This window comes from Hemitrygon akajei, chromosome 2 (genome assembly GCF_048418815.1).
Source record: "Hemitrygon akajei chromosome 2, sHemAka1.3, whole genome shotgun sequence".
Taxonomy (NCBI): Eukaryota; Metazoa; Chordata; class Chondrichthyes; order Myliobatiformes; family Dasyatidae; genus Hemitrygon; species Hemitrygon akajei.
Window position 1 is genome coordinate 79,720,817 of NC_133125.1, and position 26,636 is coordinate 79,747,452.

At 40.5% G+C, this 26,636-nt stretch overlaps 1 protein-coding gene across 2 annotated transcripts in view; it reads left to right on the forward strand.

Annotated features, from left to right (window-relative positions):
- The window catches only part of LOC140714284 (contactin-associated protein-like 5), a 1,700,882-nt gene that overhangs the window by 1,494,316 nt on the left and 179,930 nt on the right, over positions 1 to 26,636 (forward strand). For both annotated transcript variants that reach the window (XM_073025370.1, XM_073025379.1), the window contains one exon: positions 12,747 to 12,965. In XM_073025370.1, the coding sequence (XP_072881471.1) occupies positions 12,747 to 12,965 (219 nt within the window). The remainder of the gene's footprint in view (positions 1 to 12,746; positions 12,966 to 26,636) is intronic.

The following is a 26,636-nucleotide window of genomic DNA, read 5'->3' on the forward strand; positions in this document are numbered from 1 at the left end:
TCAAGCTAATCAACAACACGGCTCTCCCAGGGAGGTTGAAGCTTCGGTGCTGCCTCGACTTATGTGGCCAATTACCATCTATGAGGTCATTAAGTCTCATGCAAATCGGTTGGAGAGGCTGGTGAACTCACATGTGAGGAAGCGGCTTGGGCTACCGAGGTGCCTTAGCAGCATAGGACTTAACGGGGACGGAGCCCTTTCTCTGCCAATTTCTAGCCTGGTGGAGGAACACAAATGTGCCAAAGCAAGGCTGGAAATTACAGTCAAAAAATCCCGGGGCCCAATCATAAGAGGTGTTGCTCTTGCTCTAGCAACAGGGAAGAAATGGACCCCAGCCGCAGCAGAACTGGATGCAGAAGCTGCCCTCCGACACCAGGACATAGTGGGATATGTCCAACAGGGCAGAGGAGGCTTTGATCTTAGAGTAATGAAACCTGCCTGGCAAAAGGCTACTACAACTGAACACCGGCACCTGGTGGTGGAGGAGGTGCACCACCAGGAAGAAGCAGCCAGATGTGCCCAAGCTAAGCAAGGCTGCTGGACGAGGTGGGAGGGTGTTGAGAGGAGGAAAATCACATGGAGTGAGCTGTGGAGCATGGAGTCAAGCAGATTAAACAACATATGATGTTCCTGCCCTCTCCTACAAACCTAAATCTTTGGCTGGGAGAGGATCCAGCCTGGCCTCTGTGCGCAGTTCTGGCATCCCTCAAGCACATCTTGGTTAGTTGCAAGACCAGCCTAACACAAAGCAGATACACCTGGTGACACAACCGAGTGCTGAGGTGTTTGGCAGCTGAACTTGAGTATAAGAGAGTAGTTACCAACGTCAGGCCTCTCAATGCCCAGACAACGGTCCCACAACTACCATCCTTCATCCGGGAAGGAGAGAAACAGGGGGCTAACCCTTCACCTCAGGACTCATGCCCACTGAGTGCAGCCAGGGACTGGGAAATGTGTGTTGATTTAGGCTAGAAACTTACCTTCCCATCTGAAATTGCAATGACTAACCTGCGGCCTGACCTTGTCCTTTGGTCCAACTCCTGTCTTTATCATCGAGCTGACGGTCCCCTGGGAGGATGCTGTAGATGAGGCTTATGAACAGAAATGGCTGCGATATACCAATCTTGCAGTTGAAACAGAGGAGCAAAGTGCACCCAGTTGAGGGGGGGGTGCAGGGGCTTTGTAGCCAGTTCCACCATAAGGCTGATGAGGGAAGGAGGAGTCAGAGGGCAGGCCCATAGGAAGGCAATCAAAGCACTCGCTAATGCCACCGAAATGAGCAGTCGCTGGAAAGAAGGATGTTGTCTGGGCTGCCAAGTGACCATCTAGAGACTTACCATGTGACACACACCCAGGTCTGATCAGCCTGTGGTGCGCCTGCCTCGGCTGAGGGTGTCTTGTGATAAAAGGCCAAAACACCTAGTGGTGCTGAGGTACAAAACTGAAGATGTGTTGTAATGGTGGCAACATCATATAGTGGTCATCTTTAAGAACTACTTCCACTCAAGTCAAGTGCAGTGCAGAAGCTTTAGGGATTGTAACATTCAGTCCTGTTAATCAAACTGAGGTTGGTGGCCTGAAACCTGTTGTCATGAACATCAGTTTCTCTAGCTTCCAGTGATTTCTCTCTCATTTTCCAGGGCCTGAGTGGCTTATTGGTAAACTTGGGTTTTTAGGAGAATAGCTTGACCATTCCAAAGAGTCAGGGTTGTTGGTGATAGAGTTAAGCTTAAAACAAACATTCTTTGCTCAGCTTTTTGTTGTAGTCAAGAACCAGTTCTTAATGTAAATTGCAAGCAGCAATCGGTTTGAAATTGGAGGCACAGCTCTGCAAAGTGAAATAACGTGGAGGGTCCTTGACTGCATTAGTCAAACGAAAAACAATGGGGTTATGTCAGCTGGCACACTAAAAATGCTTACAAGTTGGGATGTTTGTGCACTTAGAAGGCCAGTTCTCACAGCATTAATTGCGGAAGTTTGGGATTTCTGTTGCCAGAATCTTTTAAGACCATCTATGTGGATTGCTTTGTCCCAGAAAATGCCACATACAGATTTTGCCATCTAGTAGAAAATAGTATAAATATTAAAAGCATTGGGGATTGTTAGGAATGACAAGGAGAGTGACAGAGAGACAGATCTATAGAAGAGAAACTAGAATTCATTCCTCAGCCTTCAGTTTCTGCGACAGACAACTCATTTCTCTGCAACTCATTGGTATGTTCTTGTAGTTCATAAGAATTGTACCTGTGTTTGGAAATCTTCTGTAGTTTATAAATCTTTGTAACTTTGAAATCTTTTATAAGTCAAAAGTCCTCTGTGAGTATTGTGTTCGTTAAGAACTATTTGTCTAATGTTAAATGTGTATCTCTAAAAACTAAAATAAACAGTTTTTAATCTACTTTGTTAGCTGGATGCTCCCTGATCATCCTTACTTCAAAATCTCCCAAATCAATACTCATGCATAAAATGAAGCATGTTTTCATGATCACACAAATTAATTGAATATCTTTAAAATGCTGCTATATCTATATCTGAGAGTTGTACTAAGACACATTGAGAACCTATTGGGAGCAAACTTCTGTAAATGTCAGTTTGTACCCAACAAATTCTACATTATTGTTGCTTCAGAATGGAACAACAGACTTTTTTTTACTTCCAACTACTGCTATTTGGGAAGGGGCTTTCTCACAACCATGAATTACGTAATTAATTTGTTACTGAAATGATTGCGATTTCAGCAGATCTATAGTAAATTTTAAGTTCACTTTGATTTCAGGTTCTCTGCAGTCTCGTTCCTGAGCATATTAGACATTTGAGCTGCCCTAGTCATGAAGTGTGCTACATTACTGCATGTTCCTTAAGTTTGTTAGAGCTGGTGAGTTGTGGGGTGGGGGGGAGGTGGATAAACTCTCACTATTAACTGTTCCTTGTCCCCAATGTGGTGTGTGTCTCTGACAATAGTCTCTGATAACCAAGTCCAGCTCCTGGCCTTCACATGTGGCTTAGCTACTAAGCCTGGAAGAACTGTTTGGTGGCTAAAAGTGTGGAAATGTAAAGACCGTAATGAAAACATTTGTAAAGGATTGAGAGACATTGAATGGTTTATCGTACATAATTATACTTTTGAATAAAGAATATTTTTTAATAAAAAAATCTGTTTCTTCTAATAGGAGAAAGGGCAAAGGTGGGTTCTTGGCACTTTAAAACCAGTCACTCTGGGCAGATGGTGGTTATCAGCTGTGTTTGCAGCTCACCTAGGAGAAGGAAAACTCTCCGCTGCCTTTCAACGATACCCATTCATTGGGAAGGCTTCGGAAGTCAACTCTGCAGGAAAAATCCAGAGTAGCATTCTCTAAGGTGAATGGCAACTCCTGTGACTCTGCTGGTGTCAAACTGTATCAGTCTTTGCCGTTCCTTTGGATTCATCAGCTGTATGGAGAGGGGGAGCCTGCTGCACGGGCAGCAGCTTGCTTCTGTGTTGTACAGCCCTGGCTTGTATAACACGTAAACAGTTAGGAAGCAATATCCATGATCAACCCTGACCGGTGGAGGGTGTTCTATGTTGCTGCAGGCAGTTTGAAGGATCTCTGTAAATAACTCCTGCATTCAAATCTCAATGAGGATTTCATCTATGCATTTTTATTAAGAACATATTAAAATTATAGATTTCAAACAAGCAACAATGAATAAACAAGCTATGAAAGGGACTCACATTTGTTCAGCTGCATATGGATTATTATATTCAGTTCTTTTCTCCCCATTATGTTGGCACGTGGCCTAGTGGATTGGTCTACTGATCTGAAGGTCACTGGTTCGAGCCTCAGCTGAGGCAGCGTGCTGTGTCCTTGAGCAAGGCACTTAACAAGACGACAACACTGGTGCCAAGCTGCTTGGGTCCTAGTGCCCTTCCCTTGGACAACATTGGTGGCGTAGAGAGGGGAAGGCTTGAAGCTTGGGCAACTGCCAGTCTCCCATACAACCCTGCCCAGGCCTGCACCCTGGAAGCCTTCCAAGGTGCAAATCCATGGTCTCATGATACTAACTGATGCCTATCTATCTAGAAAAGATATTAAGGCAGTGGAGAGGGTGCAGAAGAGATGTACTGGAAAGCCGCCTTGAGGGCACAGGAGAGAATGGACAAACTTGTTTTTTCTAGAGTGGCAGGAGCTAAGGGGAGACGTAATAGAACTCAATAAATTTTACATAATAAAGTGGCCACTAAGTGTATGCTCATGGTCTTCTGCTGCTGTAGTCCATCCACTACAAGGTTTAAAATATTGTGCATTCAGAGATGCTAATCTGCACATCACTGTTGTAATTTGTGGTTATTTGAGTTAGTGTCGCCTTCCTGTCAGTTTGAACCAGTCTAGCCATTCTCTTCTGACCTCTCTCATTTTCACCCAGAGAACTGCTGCTCATTGGATTTTGTTTTGTCCTTTTATGCTATTCTCTGTAAACTCTAGGAACTGTTGTAGATGAAAATCCCAGGAGACCAGCAGTTTCTGGTGTACCCATACCATTCTATCCAACACCACGGTCAAAGTCACAGATCACATTTCTTCCCTATTCTGATGTCTGGTCTGCACAATAACTGAACTTTTTGACAATGTCTGCATGCTATTATGCATTGACTGCTGCCATGTGATTGACTGATTAGATATTCACATTTTGAGCAGGTGTACAGGTGTGCCTATTAAAGAGGTGACTGTGTGTAGGTAGTATGTTCATGCAGGTCCTTAAGGAAATTTAACAGACAGCTGGAGAGCCAATAAAGAGCTGCACAGGATATCAAAAATTCTTTAAATCACACTATTTTTTAGGAAGGAGCTGGCATGCATCAAGAGAGGGGATGACCAGCCACCCTTCAAATTTACTCAATTGAAAGATACAGCCATCATCCTGATTGGTAAAGTGACGAGAGCATTGTAAGCCAAGTTGAGCAGTAAGTTTGGTTCCTTCTAGTAACCACATTACAGGAAGCATATAATAGAATTTTGATTCAATAGATTTTTAATGAAGTTGTCAAAAGACAGGAAAGGTCATGGCGGTCTTATTTTGGAAATGAATAATTTAAATAAGGTAATTTAAATATGAAATTATAAGGGGTCTAAAATGAGACAGAGTAGCCTAGAAAAAGACCTGTGTTCATAATTAGAAAGGCTGAGAGCCAGAGTGAATAAAATTAAGGAATTCTATTAGCTCAGCACATTACAGGAAGCACCATTTGCTATCTTCTTACTGCCTCAGTAAAGCAGCCAGCATAATCAAGAATACAAGAAAATCTGCAGATGCTGGAAATCCAAAGCAGCACACACAAAATGCTGGAGGAACTCAGCAGGGTGGACAGCAACTATGGAAAAGAGTAAACAGACACCGTTTCAGCCTGAGACCCCTCGTCAGGATTGATGTCCTCATTGAAACGTCAACGGCATATTCAAAGACCCCATCACCCTTAGCATTCTGTCTTCTCCTCTCTCCCATTGGGAAGAAGATTCAAAAGCTGGAAAGCATCAGGCTCAAAGACACTCTTGAATGGACCTCTCGTGTGAGAAAATGGATTCTTGGCCTTACAATCACCTCATTATGATTTTACACTTTATCCTTTACCAGCACTGTACTTTTCTGGTATCTATGGCACTTTATTCTGCATTTTTATTGATGTATGTTATTCTAGTTCAATGTAATGTTTTGATCTGTAAGAACACTATGCAAGACAAGTATTTCACTGTATCATGGTACATGAGATAATAATAAACTGAACGAAATACCAACTGAAAACAGGAAGCACTAGAAGTACTTAGCAGATCTGAATTATTCAATAAAAACACAAGATGCTGTCAGAACTCAGCAGACCAGAGAGCAGAGAGGAGGTAGTGATGACATTTCGGGCCAAAACCCTTCATCAGGAGTTCATCAAAACTGTTTTATCCCCCCTTGTTCAGTCCCTTCCCACCTATGTCCATGACACTTCTCACGCTCTGAATTTTTTAAATGACTTTAAGTTCCCTGGCCCCCACTGCCTTATTTTCACCATGGACGTCCAGTCCCTATATACCTCCATCCCCTACCAGGAAGCTCTCAAAGCTCTCCATTTCTTTTTGGGTTCCAGACCTAACCAATTCCCCTCTACCACCACTCTCCTCCGTCTAGTGGAATTAGTCCTTACTCTTAATAATTTCTCCTTTGGCTCCTCCCACTTCCTCCAAACTAAAGGTGTAGCCATGGGCACCCGTATGGGTCCCAGTTATGCCTGCCTTTTTGTTGGCTTTGTGAAACAGTCATGTTCCAAGTCTATACAGGTATCCGTCCCACTCTTTTCCTTCGCTACATCGACGACTGCATTGGCACAGCCTCCTGCACATATGCTGAGCTCGTTGACTTCATTAACTTTGCCTTCAACTTTCACCCTGCCCTCAAATTTACCTGGTCCATTTCCAACACCTCCCTCCCCTTTCTTGATCTTTTTGCCTCTATCTCTGGAGACAGCTTATCTACTGATGTCTACTGTAAGCCTACAGACTCTCACAGATACCTGGACTATTCTTCTTCCCACCCTGTCTCTTGCAAAAAGGCTATCCCCTTCTCGCAATTTCTCTGTCTCTGCCGCATCTGCTCTCAGAATGAGGTTTTTCATTCCAGGACGAAGGAGATGTCTTCCTTTTGCAAACAAAGGGGCTTCCCTTCCTCCACCATCAACTCTGCTCTCAAACACATCTCTCCCATTTCACACACATCTGCTCTCATCCCATCCTCCTGCCTCCCCACTCGGGATAGGGTTCCCTTTGGCCTCACTTACCACCCTACCAGCCTCCGACTCCAACATATAATTCTCCGTAACTTCAGCCACCTCCAACAGGATCCCACCACCAAGCGCATCTTTCCCTCCCCCCTTTCTGCTTTCCACAGGGATCGCTCCCTACGTGACTCCCTTGTCTATTCGTCCCCCCCATCCCTTGCCACCGATCTCCCTCCTGGCACTTACCCTTGTAACTGGAACAAGTGCTACACCTGCCCTTACACTTCCTCTCTCACCACCATTCAGGGCCCCAGACAGTCCTTCCAGGTGAGGCGACACTTCACCTGTGAGTCAGCTGGTGTGGTATACTGCGTCCGGTGCTCCCGGTGTGGCCTTTTATATATTGGTGAGACCCGACGCAGACTGGGAGACCGTTTCGCTGAACACCTACGCTCGGTCCGCCAGAAAAAGCAGGATCCCCCAGTGGCCACACATTTTAATTCCATGTCCCTGGATATGTCAATCCATGGCCTCCTCTACTGTCAAGATGAAGCCACACTCAGGTTGGAGGAACAACACCTTATATTCCATTTGGGTAGCCTCCAACCTGATGGCATGAACATTGATTTCTCTAACTTCCGTTAATGCCCCTCCTTCCCTATCTATCTGTTTATTTATTTATCTATCTATTTATTTATCTCTCTCTCTCCCCCCCCTTTTGTTCTTTCTCTTTCTCTCTTTTTTCTCTCTCTGTCCCGCTCACAATCACTCCTTGCCTGCTCTCCATCTTCCTCTGGTGCTCCCCTCCCCCTTTCTTTCTCCCTAGGCCTCTCGTCCCATGATCATCCCCCTTCTCTAGATCTGTATCCCTTTTGCCAATCAACTTCCCAACTCTTAGCTTTATCCCTCCCCCTCCTGTCTTCTCGTATCATTTCAGATCTCCCCTCCCCCTCCCACTTCAAATCTCTTACTATCTCTTCTTTCAGTTAGTCCTGACGAGGGGTCCCGGCCCAAAACATCAACTGTACTTCTTCCTATAGATGCTGCCTGGCCTGCTGCATTCCACCGGCATTTTGTGTGTGTTGCTTGAATTTCCAACATCTACAGATTTTCTCGTGTTTGCAACTGAATACCATGAATGCTTTATCATTGTGATACACAATCCAGTTACTGAATTACTTAAAGTGGAATAACAATTACCCACTCATTTTTGAAGCAGCGTTTTATAGAAATTGACTTAGTCAACCCCCTGTTAGCATATTTGATGCTATTTTGTACAAGTATTCAAATTTACACTCCCAACAACAGCTCACATTTGCATTGTGTTATATTATGTACAAAAAAATACATAGGAGCAGGTAAAGGCCATATAGCCTACCTTGCTTTTGCAATAGAATCACGGCTGATTGTGGCCTCATCACCACATTTTGTCTATTTCGATAACCTATGCCTCCCTTATAATCTGTCACAGTCTTGAATATGATCAGTGACTCAACCTCAGCAGATCTCTGAGATAAAGATTTCAGAAAGATTTGGAACACTAGTAGAAGAAAGGAAGATGTATTGTGTTCGACTGCAGGCAGCTGCAACTTTCATGGACTCAGAGACTTGAACTATATATTTTTTCTGTGACAGCTATCCTACATGCACTATCTGTGCCTTGTGCAGTGTTTGACTGGTGGTACTGTGTTTTTCACCTTGGCCCCGGAATAACACTGTTTCATTTGGTTGTATTCACGGGTATTTATGCAAAGTTGAATGAAATCAAACTCGATCTTGAAACTCCTCGCCTTAGTCATGTGGGCAACTCCTTATTCTGAAACATCCAAAAGCATTTCAGGACTTGTCTACATAACAGGGAAGGAAGTTGTTTTGTAAGTGTGCCTTTGGATAAAATTTGATACAAAGATCTTATTACCTCTGGGTAAAAAATCTGTTGCAGTGTGAAGCAAAATAGACACAAAGAGATGGAAAAGGTTTGGGAGGTTTGGGGCCTAAGCAGAGGGTGATTGCATGCCAGGCCATGACATGGTGGCAGTGTACCATCCTGCTAACAGAAGTTCACAGTATTGACATGTTACATCTGTTGGAGGTCTATTCAATTTAAAATAATCGTGACTCAATATAACACAGTGGAGAGTTCAGGAAATGCATTAACTTCATGGGATAAAATTGTTTTCCTGTCTGTGTTGTTAGTAATGATATTTTTTTCTGTTTCTGTGCTGCTTTGGGCAGAATCATTCAGTGGTATTATTTCTAAATTAGTCTTGCCATCCTTTTTATTCATATGTTTAAAGCAGTGACAATTTCTAAAACTTGACAAAAAAAAATGTTGGCTCTGACTCTTTCAGTTTCTTCAGTTCCTCAGCAGGGAGCCTTGTAGTCACAGGTAATGAAGGATGCAGTATGCAAACAGGAAAATTGTACATTCTATCACATTCTGTATTATTCCATCTGACATTACCTCCTGCATCTGACGACTTCCTTCATCTAATGACAATTCTAGAGATATGCCAATTAGTGTCAAAGATGATAGCAAGTGAAAATACATGTTAGCACATGGAAGAGTGCACAATTTTGGCAGATAGTGGTCAGTTGACATTATATGGGAAAATTTATAACTTGCATTATCCTCAAGCAGTACTCTACAGTGACAATTACAGAATTGGCATGAGTATTTGCAATACATCATGCTGTAGTTTGTTTGTAGAATGGCTATGTTGGATGACTCCTTCAAAACACTTTAGTAGTCTTGCCTGACCCAGGTATGCATCTAAGTTAAGCTTTTTTTTTACCAAAAAAAATCAGCTGGTTCACTAATGAGGCTCTATGAGCATTCTTCAAATGCTGAATCCATTTTCTTCCCCAAAGAGATTAGACTATTGAATTCTATAGTTCACTGGGGCATGTCCTTCTAATTAGTTTTTAAACCATGACTATTTACATAAAAATGTTTTCTTCCTTATATTCTCAGTGTAAAATAGGGTTAAGGAAATCAACAGCCCAAGTTAAATTTTCCTTGAATTTTGAAGAGATTTTAGAGTGTGGGGTCTTCAGGCTCCTTTCCGAAGAGGACATCTCCCTGGTGGTGAAGGTCCTTAATGAAGGAAGCCGCCCTCTTGAGGCACCACCTTTTTGAAGATGTCAACGATGGTGCGAAGAGTTGTACCTGTGATGGAGATAGCTGAGTCTGTAACCTACAACCTCTTTTGATCCTCCATACCAGACAATGATGCAACCAGTCAGAATGCTCTCCATGGTAGATCTGTAGCAATTTGGAAGTGCCTTTGGTGACATACTAATTCCGCACAAATTCCAAGTGAAGTAGAACAACTGGTGTGCCTTTTTCACAATTGCATTAATGCATTGGTATCACTTCCCCTGGCAGTGCCATACAGGTTCCTACCATACTTTGTGTAAAAAAAATCTTGCATTGCACATCTCCTTTAAATACCCCCCTCCTCTTCCTCACCTTACTTAGAGGAGATTGAAACTTCACATAATGCTCCATGTGCAATCTCATTAAAAGCCTAAATAATTAGAGTAAGACAATTTTATTCAATTTTATGAAAGAATTATGTTATCTTTCATGTAACATTGCCTTCACAAACTCTTGCTGGACTTACACATATGATTTCACTGATCTGTGTACATCTTGATCCTTTGAACAACACCTATACCACATCTCTCACCATTTAAAATAAATTCTTTGTTTTTCTGTTTTAAGCATTACAGTGGAATAACCTCACATTTTTCCATATTATATTCCATCTGTCATTCACTCAAGTAATTTATATCCCCTTGAGGTCTCTTCACATCTTATCTCCAATCCCTCCTTGTTTCATATCATCAGCAGATTTGATACCCTCAGTCAACTTATTGGTAACTGGGGCCCAAGCACTCCCTGTGATACATCTCATTAAATATAGCCTACCAACAGGCATGTGAGGCCCCACAGTAGCATGACGCTATTACAGCTCACAGTAACGAAGTTCAGAGTTCTGTTCCGATACTGTATGCAAGGAGTTTGTACCTCCTCTCTGTGAATGTGTGGGTTTCCTCCAGATACTCTAGTTTCCCCCACGGTCCAAAGATATACCAGATAGTAGGTTTATTGGTCATTGTAAATTTTCCTGTGATTATGCTAGAATGAAAATAGGTGAGCTGCTGGGCAGTACAACTCATTGGGCCAGAAGGTGTTGTTCTGTGTTGATCTCTGATAGCTGGAGCCCATTTACCCACTCCAATGTAACTCATTATTTATAGCCTGGCAACAGAAGAAAGATCCATAACAGCTTTCCAAATAGTTTGTGGTTGTGGTATCAGATTAGTATTGTCATCTGTGCTGATATGCAGTAAAAAGCATTTGCTTTGTGTGCCATTAAGGCAGATAATGTCGTGCATGATTACCTTGAATTAGTAGAAAGGAAACAGGATGCAAAACATTTACAGAGAAAGTGCAGGGCAAGTAGGCAAGAGCCACAAGATAGACTGGAAGATCAAGTGTTCACCTCCAGATGGAGTGGATATGGAGAGGATGTTTCCAATAGTGGGAAGTCTAGGACCAGAGGGCACAGTCTCAGAATACAAGGACATCCCTTTAGAATGAGATAAGGAGGAATTTCTCTAGCCAGAGGGTGATGAATCTGTAGAATTTATTGCTACAGATGGCTGTGGCTGCCAAGTCCATTGGGCACATTTAAAGCAGATGTTTGATAAGTTCTTGATTAGTCAGGGCATCAATGGTTACATGGCGATGACAGAATGGGGTTGAGAGGAGTAATAAATCAGGCATGATGGAATGACGGATCAGACTCGATGGGCAAAATAGTATAATTATGCTCCTATGTCTTATAGTCTTCATAGTTCAACATAAATTTATTATCAAAGTACACATATGTCACCATATACAACCTGAGATTTGTTTTCTTCTGGGCATACTCAATAAATCCAGTAACCGTAATAGAATCAATGAAGGGTTGCACCAACAGGGCAGACAACCAGTATGCAAAAGGCAACAAACTGTGCAAATACAAAAATAAATAATAATAAATAAATAAACAATGGATATTGAGACATGAGATGAAGAGTGAGGCCATAGGTTGTGGGAAGTTCAGTGATGGGTCTTGTGGTCTCTTAGTAGAAAAAATGTCACAAAGAGCATGGACATGTCTACCAGGATCAAGCGTTGGAGAGCTGAGCCCACAATCTTCTCTGTAGGAGTGAGACCATTACTACCTGGCTCATGCACATACAGTACATACTTGTAGCTGGTCACAAGGATTGGCATGGCAAGATGGGCCAAATGGTCTATTTCATGTTGACTTACATTATGTATAAACACAACATGTCACGAAGCTGATCAGACTCCAAAAAGGTCCAGTAATGAGCAGGAAAAAAACAATTTAAGACATCTGAAAAAGTGTCAACATTTAAATAGCGATGCCAGATTCCTGAAGACTTAAGGGATCTCCTGGACATGTACTTGATAATAAATGCTCTCACAATAATAATGAGTTTCATCAGCTGTTGGGACAGGGACACTGCTGACAAAGTGAAGAAGACACGTGGGTAAGTTTGATTAAAATGCTGATGAATTTACAATTAAGTGACTTCGGCCTGTGAAGAATTGACTTCAACCTTTCTCTCTTCTCCCCTAAGTCTAATTAACAATCAATTTCTGCTTGGTCTCTCTGCACACAGAGTGTGAGTGAATCAGTGGAAGGAATGACAATGTACATGAATCATTTAAAAATTAATTAAAAACTGACTACTAAGACTGTATTTGCTTAAAATGTCATATCTAGTTTCACCGTGCATGTGGGGGGTTGGGCTCTCTTATGGTTTCATTAAAAGAAGTTGTCCTGATGAAGATTATGATTGGTTCACTGTGAGTAATGTACAGGCAGTAATACACATTAACTGGTGCTAAATTAGCTTGCTGTCATCTTTTATCATGTCCCATGGCTGCCCCTGACTAATTCCACATGATGTTTAAATCACATTTCAGACAGTGATAATGTGGATGAAGAGGTACTGAGGGAAAACACAGAAGGCTTCATTGGCTGCCTCTCCTCGGTCCAGTTTAATGGGATTGCTCCACTGAAAGTTGCCTTGCATCAGCCCAGCTCTCCTACCATCTCCATAAAAGGCCACCTGGTGGAATCTAACTGTGGATCTTCAGCCCTAAGCGAATCAAAGGCCTTCACCACCTCGTACTCCTTTACAGGTATCTTACTGTACCGTTTGATGATAATGGGAGAGAAAATATGAGTTAGATCTAAATTTGAGCACTGATGTTGGTCACCAGCTGAATGTTCACCATGAAGTCAATGGAACTGAATGTGTGGAGGTGAGGCTGAGCAAAGGGCAATTTCTCACGTTCATTGACTATAGTTGACCAAAGATACGTTTCTGCCCCAATGGGTATTTAGTCAAAGGATGGCAAGCAGTGTCAATGTGGTGAGATATATAGTGCAGCTGTAAAGTTGCTACCTCACAGTCTGGCTACTCAAGCTCAATCCTGACCTCTGGTGCCGTCATTGTGCAGTTTGTGATTTCACCCTGGGCTGTTACAGGTTCCTCTCCAAAGGGGTGGGTTGGTAGTATTGTTGGGAAAGTATAGGGAGGGCTAATAACCAGTAAATACTGATGTGGAATGTGCTAATGTGGTAACAGCAAAGCACAGTCAAAACTGTGCAGAGGAGATTTACCAGGATGTTGCCTGGATTGAGGAGCATACCTTATGAGAATAGGTTGAGTGGACTCAGCCTTTTCTCCTTGGAGGGAAGGAAGATGAGAGATGACCCGATAGAGGTGTACAAGATGATGAGAGGTATTGATCGTGTGGATAGTCAGAGGCTTTTTCCCAGGGCTGAAATGGTTGCCACAAGAGGACACAGGTTTAAGGTGCTGGGGAGACGGTACAGAGGAGATGTCAGGGGTAAGTTTTTTACTCAGAGTGGTGAGTGCGTGGAATGGACTGCCGGCAACGGTGGTGGAGGCAGATATGATAGGGTCTTTTAAGAGGCTTTTAGATAGGTACATGGAGCTTAGTAAAGTAGAGGGCTATAGGTAAGCCTAGTAATTTCTAAGGTAGGGACACGTTTGGCACAACTTTGTGGGCTGAAAGGCCTGTATTGTGCTGTAGGTTTTCTATGTTTCTAACTGAAAAGTTGAGACAGGGACTGCAACAGTGATGTCAGTCAAGTTTCAGGAAGTTCATTAATTATGTTAGAGCATACACCCATTGTTGTAATAAAAATCTGTTTTACTGTTAACTCATTTAGATTTGTACATACTCATTTAATTCTGTAATCGAGGCCTAGTCTATAACTTCATTAACACATACAAAATGCTGAAGGAACTCAGTAGGTCAGACAGCATCTATGAAGAGTCAATGTTTCAGGCCAAGACCATTTATCAGTATTTAATGACTCTTTCTGTAACCATAATTCTGCTATCAAATCCTAGTTTTACGATTAATGAAGTTTTTGTGTAATTTTCTCAGCTGAAGATATTAAAGCTGAAGCAAATTTGCACTCAGGGAGATCAGTTTTGAATGGTGTTCTGATGCAGACAAGTCTTAATAAATCAACCATTATTTCAAACTCCACTTGTTCTGACAGTAGGTTAATTGGCCACTATGAATTGCCCTTAGTGTGTAGATGAGGGATAGAATGTGAAGGAAGTAAATGCGATTACTGTAGAGTTATGTAAATAGGTGCTTGATACTTGGTACAGACTCAATGGGGCCAAAGGACCCGTCTGGCTCTATAATTCTAATTATAATATATCTGAGTGATCTATAGCAGTGAGAAGCTCAGAGGTAGTAGGATGAGTTTCCACAAACAGCCAGGCAAAAATTACTGCTGGCACCACACACTAGTGAATATGAATGAATAATTCAGGAGAATTTATGCTCAGTGGCCACTTTATTGGATACACCTGTACAGCTATTCGTTAATGCAAACATCTAATCAGCCAAAAACATGGCAGCAACTCAATGCATAAAAACATGCAGACATGGCCAAGAGGTACAAAGTGACTTGAGAGTCCTAGAGCAGGATTCCAAAAGTTTAATTTGTGGGTTGAGTCTGAAGGAAGGCAAATGCAATGTTAGCATTCATTTCAAGAGAATTACAATATAAAAGCAAGGATGTAATGCAGAAACTTTATAAGCCATTGGTCAGACCACATTTGTGAGCAGCTCTGTGTGGGAAAGAATGTGCTGGTCCTGCACAATTGCCAGAGGAGGTGTATGAGAATGATCCCAGGAATGAAGGGTTAATGTATGAAGATAGCTTGATGGTTCTGGCCATGTATGTGCTGGAGTTTAGAATGATGAGTATGGGGGGGGGGGGGGGAATCTCACTGAAATCTCTCAAATATTGAAAGGCCTAGATAGAATGGACATGGAGTAGAGGGTCTAGGACAAGAAGGGCACATCCTCAGAACAGAAAGATGCCTCTTTAGAATAGAGATGAGGAGGAATATCTTTAGCCAGATGATGATGATTCTGTGGAATGCACTGCCACAGTTGGCTGTGGAGGCCAAGTCATTGGATCTATTTAAAATGAAGTTTCTTATGGTCTCATAAATTAGGTTTGAAATACTCCTGAATGCAAGGCACTAGGAAGCAGGGAAGAGAATAATGAACGGGAATAATTGAATTGATAGAATTGAATATTTCAGTGCTGCAGAAGTATATCTGTAAGGACTCAAAGATAGAACGTGCTTGTTTACAGATAAAATATCCTGATGTTCAGTAGCATTACCCCTATATCAGTTCTGTCTTGATCATCTCTGGAGTCTCGCTATCTGACATCCCAAGACCCTTTCGCCTTCTACAAGGCACAATTCGGGAGTGTGATAGAATTCTCTGCACTTGCCTGGGTGAGTTCAGCTCCAATAATACTGAAAACAGCCCACAATATCCAGCTGAGAACAACTTAATTAATTCTTTCTCTTTTTCTAGAACAGTTGCTTGGAATTAAGCAACTTGGAATTGTTTCCACTCGAGTTCTCTGGGTTATGAGCTGTTTAAAAGAGGAGATGTTTAATGTGTGGGGTGATCTGGAAGGTGACAAAGAGGAAATGGCATAAATACTGGCTGCATTTACAGAACATATGTAGGTTTCTAGGACTGGCTGGGAAGCAGTCTTGTTTATGGAGAGTTGAACGATAGGTACTGCAGAAATACAATCATAATTAGTTCTGGATGCAGAAATGAAGCTAGAAACCTGGAAAGCTGCAAGTATTACATTTTTTTTCCAAACCAATAGAAACAAATGATCAGGTACTTGGAAGAGTATACATTAATTGATAGAAGCCATCATGGTTCTTTTGTGTAGCAAAATTGAATTTTACTAAACTTAAATATTTAATTTGGTAACAGACAATTGTTGAGGGATATGTGGTTGATGTACATCTAGCTGCCATGTGAACCCACATCATCAGTTGATCATAAAAATCACAGTTCTGCTTTCTCTCTCTGGGCCATGTAGCCATGCGAAGCATGCCTTGATTAGGGATTGTCAGCGTGACCTGTCAGGGTCAGCTCATGCCTTGTAAGCTTGATTGAATTCTTTGAGGAAGTCTCAAAACAAATTGATGAAGGTAGAGCAGGGGATGAGATACATATGGATTTTAGTAAGGTGTTCAACAGGGTTCCCTAGGGCAGGCTCATTGAGAAAGTCAGCAAGCATGGGATCCAGGGAAACTTGGCTGCATGGATTCAGAACTGGCTTTCCTACAGAAGTCAGAATGTGGCTGAAGATGGACCCTGAAGTCCGTAAATAGCGGTGTTCTTCAGGCATCTGCACTGGGAACCATGCTATTTGTGACGTTTATCAACGACTTAGATGAGGAAGTGGAAGGATGCATTAGTGAGTTTGCAGGAGGTACTAAGGTCAGTGGTGCTGTGGAAAGTGTAGAAAGTAGTCATGGGTTACAATGGGACATTGACCGGATGCAGAGCTAGGCTGAGAAGTGGCAGATCAATCTGGAAAAGTATGAAGTGATACACTTTGGAAGGTCAAACTTGTAGGCACAGTCAAGGTTAATGGCAGTATTCTGTATTTCATAAACCTATTGTATTAAGTACAGTGTAAAAGGCTTGTCAGAAAGCTGAAGGTTCAGAGAATTAAAGGATCATAGAACATATATTAGTACACCACAGTACAGGCCATTCGGCACATGATGTTGTGCTAACCTTTTAACCTACTCCAAGATTAATCTAACCTTACCTTCCCACAAAGCCCTGAATTTTTCCCTACCTAAGAGTCTTTTAAGTGTTCCTAATGCATCTGTCTCTGGAACCACACCTTGTAATGTGTTCCATGCACCCACTACTTTCTGTGTTAAAACCTATCCTTGACATCCAATCACCCTAAAGTTATGTCCTCTTGTATTAGCTGCTGCCACCTTGAAAAAAGGTGGTGGCTGCCCACTCTATCCATGATCAATCATCCTATACAGCTTTACAGAGTCACCTTGCATCCCCCTTTGCTCCAAAGAGAAAAGCCCTAGCTTCTCAACCTTTCCACATATGATATGTCCTCTAATCTAATCTAACAAATCTCCTCTGGTCAAATCAGGTCTAGTCAGAGCTTTGTAGAGCTGCGGCATTATCTCATTATATTGCTTAACTCAATCCCCCAACTAATGAAGCCAACATACCATATGCCCTCTTAACCACCCTATCAACTTGTGTCACAACTCTGAGGGGTCTATGGACGGATCAAGATCCTGCTGGATCCCACCACCAAGCACATCTTCCCCTCTTCCCCCTCCTCACTTTCTGCTTTCCACTGGGATCACTCCTTACTCGACTCCATTGCCCATATGTCCCTCTCCACTGATCTCCTTCCTGGCACTAATCCTTGCAATCGGAACAAGTGCTACACCTGCCCTTACACCTTCTCCCTTACTACCATTCAGTGCCCCAAAAAGTCCTTCCAGGTGAAGCAGCACTTCACCTGTGAGTCTGTTGGGGTCATGTTCTGTGTTTGGTGCTCCTGATGTAGCCTCCTGTATATTGGTGGGACCTCACATAGATTGGGAGACTGCATTGCTGAACACCTAAGCTCTGTCCGCCAGAAAAAGCGGGATCTCCCAGTGCCCATCCATTTTAATTCCATTTCCCATTCCCATTCTGATATGTCCATTCATGGCCTCCTCCACTGTCGTGATGAAGCCACACTTAGGTTGGAAGAACAACACTTTATATTCCATTTAGGTAGCTTGCAACCTGATGGCATGAACATCGATTTCTCAATCTCCCGTTAATGCCTCTCTCCCCTTCACCATTTTCCATCCTCTTTTCCCTCTCTCACCTTATCTCTTTTCCTGCTCATCATCTCCCTCTGGTGCTCCTCCCCTCCTTTCTTTCTTCCATGGCCTTGTCTCTTTCACCAATCAACTTCCCAGCTTTATACTTCATCCTTCCCCCTCCCAGTTTCACCTATCACCTGTTGTTTCTCTTTCTCCTCCCCCACCTTTTCAATCTACTCCTCAGCTTTTTTTCTCCAGTCCTGCCGAAGGGTTTCAGCCCGAAATGTTGACTGTACTCTTTTCCTAGATGCTGCCTGGCCAGCTGAGTTCCTCCAGCATCTTGTGTGTCTTCCACAGATTTCCAGCATCTGCAGAATTTCTCTTGCTTATACTTCAGCTACATACTGCACAACGGGGATGATTCTACCTGAGAGCAAAGACTTGACAGAAAATTTGATAGGGATCTATAAGATCATGACTGATATTTTGTAGGTCAATAAAGAGAAGAAGTGGCTGGTCAAATGAGTAGAGGACACTAATATAAAATGTCTGGAAGAAAGATACAAGGATGATATACAACGTTATTTTTGTTATTGAGAATAATTAGCTTTGGCAGTTCACTTATGCATGGGTAGAGGAAGCAGAATCAATCAGTGCTGTCTTCAAAACTGAGTCACAAACAATCCACAGATCCTGGAAACATTGAGAAACAGACACAAAATGCTGGGAGAATTTTAGAAAATACTGCTTATTGAGTTGTAAAGGGAACTCTTACAGGGTGAAAGCTGTGGAGCAAGAATAGCAAATTACTCTACCAGGGGCCAGAATGGTTCTGAGAAGCTGAATGGCTATTCTCACCATCATTAAACTAATATGATTTAATGTTCTGTGGAAAGGCCTGGAGAAACTGGGATTGTTCTCCTTCAGTGCAGAAGGTTGGCAAGTACAGGTTACCCCTGCTATCCGAAGGTAGAGCATTATTGTGAAATGGTTCATAAGCCGGAATATCGCAAAGTGAAGAAGCAATTCCCATTTATTTAAATGGGAAAAATTTGTCAGCATTCCCAGACCCAAAAAATAAGATCATGCCAAATAACACATAAAACCTAAAATAACAGTAACATATAGTAAAAGCAGGAATGATATGATAAATACACAGCCTATATAAAGTAGAAATACTTTTCTGCAATCATTGCAGCACTGTCTAGCATAGTGTATAATCTCACTATGTTGTGGAAACAGTCTCACCGGAAGCAGTCTCTCCAGTAATCTTTAAGCTACCAAGTTGCCAAATCATACCAAATAACACATAAAAATACAAGTAGAGATAATGTATGTACAGTGCAGTTTCACTTACCGGAATTGGGAAGACAGTGAGCATACTGATGTTAGGCTGAGTCATCGGAGGTTGGGGTGCTCGGCAACTTTTTCCAATAAATTGCAGTTTCGTCACAGTTAAACACTTGCTTATAAGAATAACCACCTTCTGTAATTATTTTCTTCAGTTTTGATGTGAACTTTTTGGCAGTTTCAGTATCAGCCGAAGTACTCTCTCCAGTAAATTTTAAGCTATGAAGCTGTACTCGCCTCAGAAACTGATCAAACCACCCATGACTTAAATTCCACTTTTGCAACACTTTCATCACCATTGTCTAGTGCTTTCTGTTTCAGCTTATTAAAAAGACTGACTGATTTCTCCTTAAGCATAAGATAACTTAATGGAACACCATACTTTGTACACCCATCAATCCACTCAAGCAATAGACTTTCCATTTGATCCATTATTGGATGCCGACTAAGAGAGACCACTTTGCTATGAGCAGAACCAACAGTAATATCAGCAGCTTTCAAGATTCTTTCTCTCTGCATATAAATAGTGTGAATGGTTCAACGCGCGGACAATGTCCTTACTTTGTTCACCACGATCAAAACATTTAGTTATGAATAGTTTTACGCGAAGTTTAACACCCTTACGAGCTCTTTCAGGCTTTTCCATTACCTTAGAACTCATCTTGCTAATGAATGCACAAAATAAATCGACACATGTTTAAGCAATGGCCGCTAGAATGCAGTTCCGGGGGAGGAGCTTGGCTGCTCGGGGCGCGCGCTGCCTTTTTTCTTAACAGTGAAAATACCTTCTGTTAGCGAAAACAGGTAACTAACGTAGGTCTTTCATAACAGCAAACGTTAAAAAAACATTCAAAAATGATGCAGCATTCAGAACTAGAAGGGCACTAGAGTGGATAGAGAGAAACAAATGAAGGATACCAAATGTCAGGACAGAAAATTAACATCATTGACATAAAAAGGGAAGATTACTCATGAAAGATTTTGTTTGTTATAGAAATGTTAGCATCTGGAATAATATTTATGGACAGATGGCGGATCTCAAAAGGCAATTGGATTAGCAATTGTTGGGCTACTAAGAATGAGAAAGGTGTGGAGCTTAAAGCATTGCTTTTCCCAAAATCCAACATGCAGTCAGAAGCCTGGCAATGCCATAGCTGGTGCTTCTGTCTCACAGCTCCAGTGACACACAAGGCTGTCTGCACAAAGCAGCTTAGCAATTCTAGGCACAGTTGGACTTCCCTGTGCATTCCCGTCTGTCAATTTTTATCTCTGTTATTACCTCCATGAGTTTGATTCTACTGGTAATTAGTCACTATCCACTTTTTAATAAGCACAGATACAGCAGAAGTAATCCAGACATGTTGAACATTTACCATATATTTCATACCTGTCTTCTTGTTGCACATAAATTTCCCAGTCTATTGCACTTTTGACATGGTACTGCTTCCTTCTGAAGCCCAATTCTACACCCTCAGTCCTTTGTTTATATTGGTCACCTTTTCTGCTTCTACATTTCAGAATCAGATTTATGATCACTGACCTCTATGACATGATTGTTTTTGTTTTTTGGTAGCAGTACAGTGCAAAGATATAAAATTACTAGAAATTGCAAAATTAAATAGTGCAAAAACATAGGAATAACGAGATGATCTTCATGGGTTCATGGATCTCATTCAGGAATCTGAAGGAGGATATGAAGAAACTCTTTCTGAACTATTGAATGTGCTTCAAGCTCCAGTATATCATCCATAAAACTGTAGGATATAGGAGAAGAATTAGGCCATTATGTCCATTGAGTTAGCTCTCTCATTCTATCATGGCTGATTTATTATCCCTCTCAACCCCATTCTCCTGCTTTCTCCCCGTAACCTTTGATCCCCCTACTAATCAAGATCAACCTCTGCTTTAAATATACCCAATGACTTGGCCTCCACAGCTGTCTGTGACAATGAATTCCACAGATTCACCCCCCTCTAGTTAAAGAAATTCCTCCTCATCTCTTTTCTGAAGGGACATCCCTGTATGCTGAGGCTGTGCCCTATGGTCCAAGAAGGCATGTCCCAGATGGTGAAGGTCCTTAGTGATGGATACCATATTCTTGAGGAACTGCCCACTTGAAAATGCTGTTGATGATGGGGACAGTTGTGCCTCGTGATGGAACCTCCATAACGAGACTCCATCCATAACCTCTTGTGATCCTGTGCATTGGAGTCTTCATAACAGGCTTGATACCAACCACTCAGAACGCTTTCTACCATAAGCTTACAGAATTGTGTCTACAATACATTTCCTCCCTGACCTGTCCTGAAAGTGAAGCTGAGTGGATCAGGAGAGTTTGTTCCTGCCTCCATAGCTCTGCTGGGGCCAGAAAATGCTCCTAAGAGAAAAACAAAACAACAAATTACATATCTCAGAAAAATGTCATTTGGCTCAACCTTTCTGTACAAGTGCCTCTTACACTTTTTCCTGCCTTTCTTCAGCTATCTATCTATCAACATATCATATAACCATATAACAATTACAGCATGGAAACAGACCATCTCGGCCCTTCTAGTCCGTGCCGAATGCTTACTCTCATCTAGTCCCACCTACCTGCACTCAGTCCATAACCCTCCTGTCCATATACCTATCCAATTTTTTTTTAAATGACAAAATTGAACCTGCCTCTACCACTTCTACCAGAAGCTCGTTCCACACAGCTACCACTCTCTGAGTAAAGAAGTTCCCCCTCGTGTTACCCCTAAACTTTTGCCCCTTAACTCTCAACTCATGTCCTCTTGTTTGAATCTCCCCTACTCTCAATGGAAAAAGCCTATCCACGTCAACTCTATCTATCCCTCTCATAATTTTAAATACCTCTGTCAAGTCCCCCTCAACCTTCTACTCTCCAAAGTCTTTACAGCTTTACATTCTATTTCTTTTATCCCTCATTTCCATGTTTAACTATCCATTAAATGCATTGATAGCACAGTATTTACTTAAAGCTTTCCAAGTACAGGCAATCCCTGGGTTATGAACGAGTTCTGTTCCTGAGTCCATCTTTAAGTTGGATTTGTACGTAAGTCGGAACAAGTACATCCGGTATCATTTAGCGTCCGTTAATCAAACGTTTGCCTTAGTATATAGTATATATTTTACCTTCCTATGCATATAAAACATTTAAGAAACGTATGTACAGTCGGCCCTCCTTATCCGCGGGTTCCGCATCCGCGGATTCAGCCAACCGCAGATCGGGAAAACCCGGAAGTTCTCTCTCCAACACTAGTTATTTGGGCATGTACAGACTATTTTTTCTTGTCATTACTCCCTAAACAATACAGTACAACAACTATTTACATAGCACTTATATCGTTTTAGGTACTATAAGTAATATAGAGATGACTTAAAAGTACAGGCAGTCCCCGGGTTATGAACGAGTTCCATTCCTGAGACCATCTTTAAGTCGGATCTGAAGTCGGAGCAGGTACATTCGGTATTATTTAGTGTCAGTTAGTCAAACGTTTGTCTTTGTATATAGTATACATTTTACCTTTCCACGCATATAAAACACTTAAGAAACGTATGCATTTCAATGATTAAACCACTGCGTTACTCAGTAATAATTTTAGCTTTCATCAGGGCAGGGCCTTTCACATGTTCCATTGAAATTGTTCGGATCGTTGACCGACTGTAGCCTAATGCTTTTCTGATGATGCTTTTCACCTCTTTCTGATCACTTTATTACTTCCACTTTATTTTCAATCATGATCATGGCAGGATACTTGGTAGTGTGAAGGAGCAGAGGGATCTGGGGGTACATGTCCACAGATCCCTGTAAGTTGCCTCACAGGTAGATAGAGTAGTTAAGAAAACTTATGGGGTGTTAGCTTTCATAAGTTGAGGAATAGAGTTTACGAGATGCGATGTATTGATGCAGATCTATAAAAGTCTAGTTAGGCCACCGTTGGAGTACTGTGTCCAGTTCTGGTCGCCTCAGTATAGGAAGGATGTGGAAGCATTGGAAAGGGTTCAGAGGAGATTTACCAGGATGCTGCCTGGTTTAGAGTGTATGGATTATGATCAGAGATTATGCTAGAAAAACTAATCTAACAACCTAATAACTAATAAAGAGAAAAAAAGAAAAAAGAAAAAAAAGAAAAAAATAATGATAAAAAAATGGGCTGTTTATAATATCTAACAAAAATACAAACTCATCAGTGTCGTCAACTCCAATCCTCTCAACATATGTAAAATCAAAACTGGAAAAACAAATAGGCTTGGAACAGGGTCACATTACATCTTATGAAAATATTGAATAAATGGTCTCCATATCTTTTCAAATTTAATAGTAGGGTCAAATACAACACTTCTAATTTTCTCTAAATTTAGACATAACATAGTTTGAGAAAACCAATGAAATACAGTAGGAGGATTAATTTCTTTCCAATTCAACAAAATAGATCTTCTAGCCATTAATGTAAGAAATGCAATCATTCGACAAGCAGAAGAAGATAAATGGATTGAATCCATCATAGGTAAATCAAAAATTGCAGTAATAGGATGAGGTTGTAAATCAATGTTCAATACCGTGGAAATAATATCAAAAATGTCTTTCCAATATTTTTTCAAAAGTGGAAAAGACCAAAACATATGAGATAAAGATGCTATCTCAGAATGACATCTGTCACAAATAGGATCTATATAGGAATAAAAATGAGCCAATTTATCCTTGGACATATGAGCCCTATGCACAACTTTAAACTGTATTAATGAATGTTTAGCACATATAGATGATAAATTGATTAATTGAAGAATTTTATCCCAATTCTCAATAGGGATAGTAAGGTTAAGTTCTCTTTCCCAATCATTTTTAATCTAATAGAAGGGCTCTAAACGTATCTTCATAATTATATTGTAGAGTTTTGATATTACCCCTTTCTGAGAAGGATTTAGTTCTAGCAAATTCTCCAAAATATCCGAAGAATCAAGATTTGGAAAGGTAGGAAGTACAGTATTTAAGAAATTCCTAATCTGTAAATATCTAAAAAAATGAAATCTAGGCAAATTATATTTATTAGATAATTGTTCAAAAGGCATAAAACAATTATCCAAAAATAAATTGGAAAATCATAGTAATCCTTTAGTCTTCCAAGCTGAATAAGCTTGGTCTATAATAGAAGGATAAAAAAAGAAATTGGATACAATAGGAATATTTAAAACAAACTGATTCAGCTCAAAAAATTTCTGAAATTGAAACCATATACATAAAGTATGTTTAACTATCGGATTGTCAATTCATTTCTGCAATTTAGAAAGAGCAAAGGGAAGAGAAGATCCTAAAATAGAATCCAATGAAAATCCTTGTACAGATTTAATTTCCAGGTTCACCCAATGAGGGCTAAAAGATAAAACCAAATCCTTTAACCAACATATCAAATATCGGATATTAACTGCCCAATAATAAAATCTAAAATTAGGCAATGCCAATCCACCTTCCTTCCTTGCCTTCTGTAAATATTTTTTACCTAATCTAGGATTTTTATTCTGCCATATATATGAGGAAATTTTTGAATCAACATTAGCAAAAAAAGATTTTGGAATAAAAATTGGTACCGCTTGAAATATATATAAAAACTTGGGTAAAATCATCATCTTAATAGCATTAATCCGACCTATCAGAGATAAAGATAATGGTGACCATTTAGTGAACAAACATTTAATCTGATCAATTAAGGGTAAAAAATTAACCTTAAATAACTCCTTATAATTTTTTGTGATTTTAATCCCTAAGTATATAAAAGAGTCATTAATAATTTAAAAGGTAAATTTCCATAAATTGGAACCTGTCTATTTAAAGGAAACAATTCACTCTTATTAAGATTTAATTTATACCTGGAAAAATTACTAAATTGAGCCAACAATGATATAACTGCAGGAATGGATTTCTCAGGATCAGAAATAAATAATAATAAATCATCTGCATATAATGATAACTTATGTATATCCATCCCACGAGTAATGTCAAAAATGTTCGGTGATTCTCTAATAGCAATTGCCAACGGTTCTAAAGCAATATCAAATAATAATGGACTAAGAGGACAGCCTTGTCTAATACCCCAAAATAAACGAAAAAAGGGAGATCTTTGATTGTTAGTAAAAACCGAGGCTACTGGAGTATGATATATCAGTTTAATCCAGGAAATGAATGTCGGACTAAAATTAAACTTCTCAAGCACAGTAAATGAGTATGGCCATTCAACTCTATCAAATGCTTTCTCCGCATCTAATGAAATGACACATTCTGAGGTGCTATGTGAAGGAGTATAAACAATATTCAATAATCTCCTAATATTAAAAAAAGAATAGCGATTTTTAATAAAACCAGTTTGATCTTCCGAGATAATTTGAGGTAATACCTTCTCCAGCCTGGATGCCAATAACTTGGAAAAGATCTTGGAATCTACATTCAATAAGGATATTGGTCTATAGGATGCACAGTCAGTCGGGTCTTTATCTTTCTTCCATATTAAAGAAATGGAAGCTCTATAAAAAGATTGTGGCAGATTACCCAATCTAATTGCTTCTTCAAAAACCCTGCATAACCAAGGAGAAAGAGTAGAGGAAAAACACTTTAAAAATTCTACTGTATACCCATCTGGACCTGGTGCTTTCCCAGAATTCATAGAGGAAATAACCCCTTTAATTTCTGCATCCGTAATAGGAGTTTCTAATATTGAAAGATCATCTGATGATAATTTTGGAAAATTCAATTTCCCAAGAAAATCATACATGATATTATAATCATGAGGGAATTCAGAATGATACAGGGAGGTATAAAAATCTTGAAAAGATTTGTTTATCTCATCATGGTTAACTGTCAATTCACCATTCGGCTGATGAATCTTAATAATTTGGTGTTTAACTAAAGATTCTTCAATTGATTAGCTAACAGTTTACCCAATTTATCACTATGTATATAAAAATCAGATCTGGTTTTCGTTAATTGATTTTCAGTCGAAGATGTAAGTAATAAACTATGTTCCATTTGAAGTTCAACACTTTGTTTGTAAAGCTCCTTACTAGGAGCAGTTGAATATTTCTTGTCAATCTCTTTAATTTTATCAACCAATAAAAGAGTTTCCTTCTTAATGCGTTTTCTCAAACCAACAGAATAGGAGATAATCTGTCCACGTATATATGCTTTAAAAGTGTCCCAAAGTGTTCCGCAAGAAATATCATCCGTGGAATTAGTTGAAAAAAAGAAATCGATCCGTTCCTTCATAAATTTAATGAAATC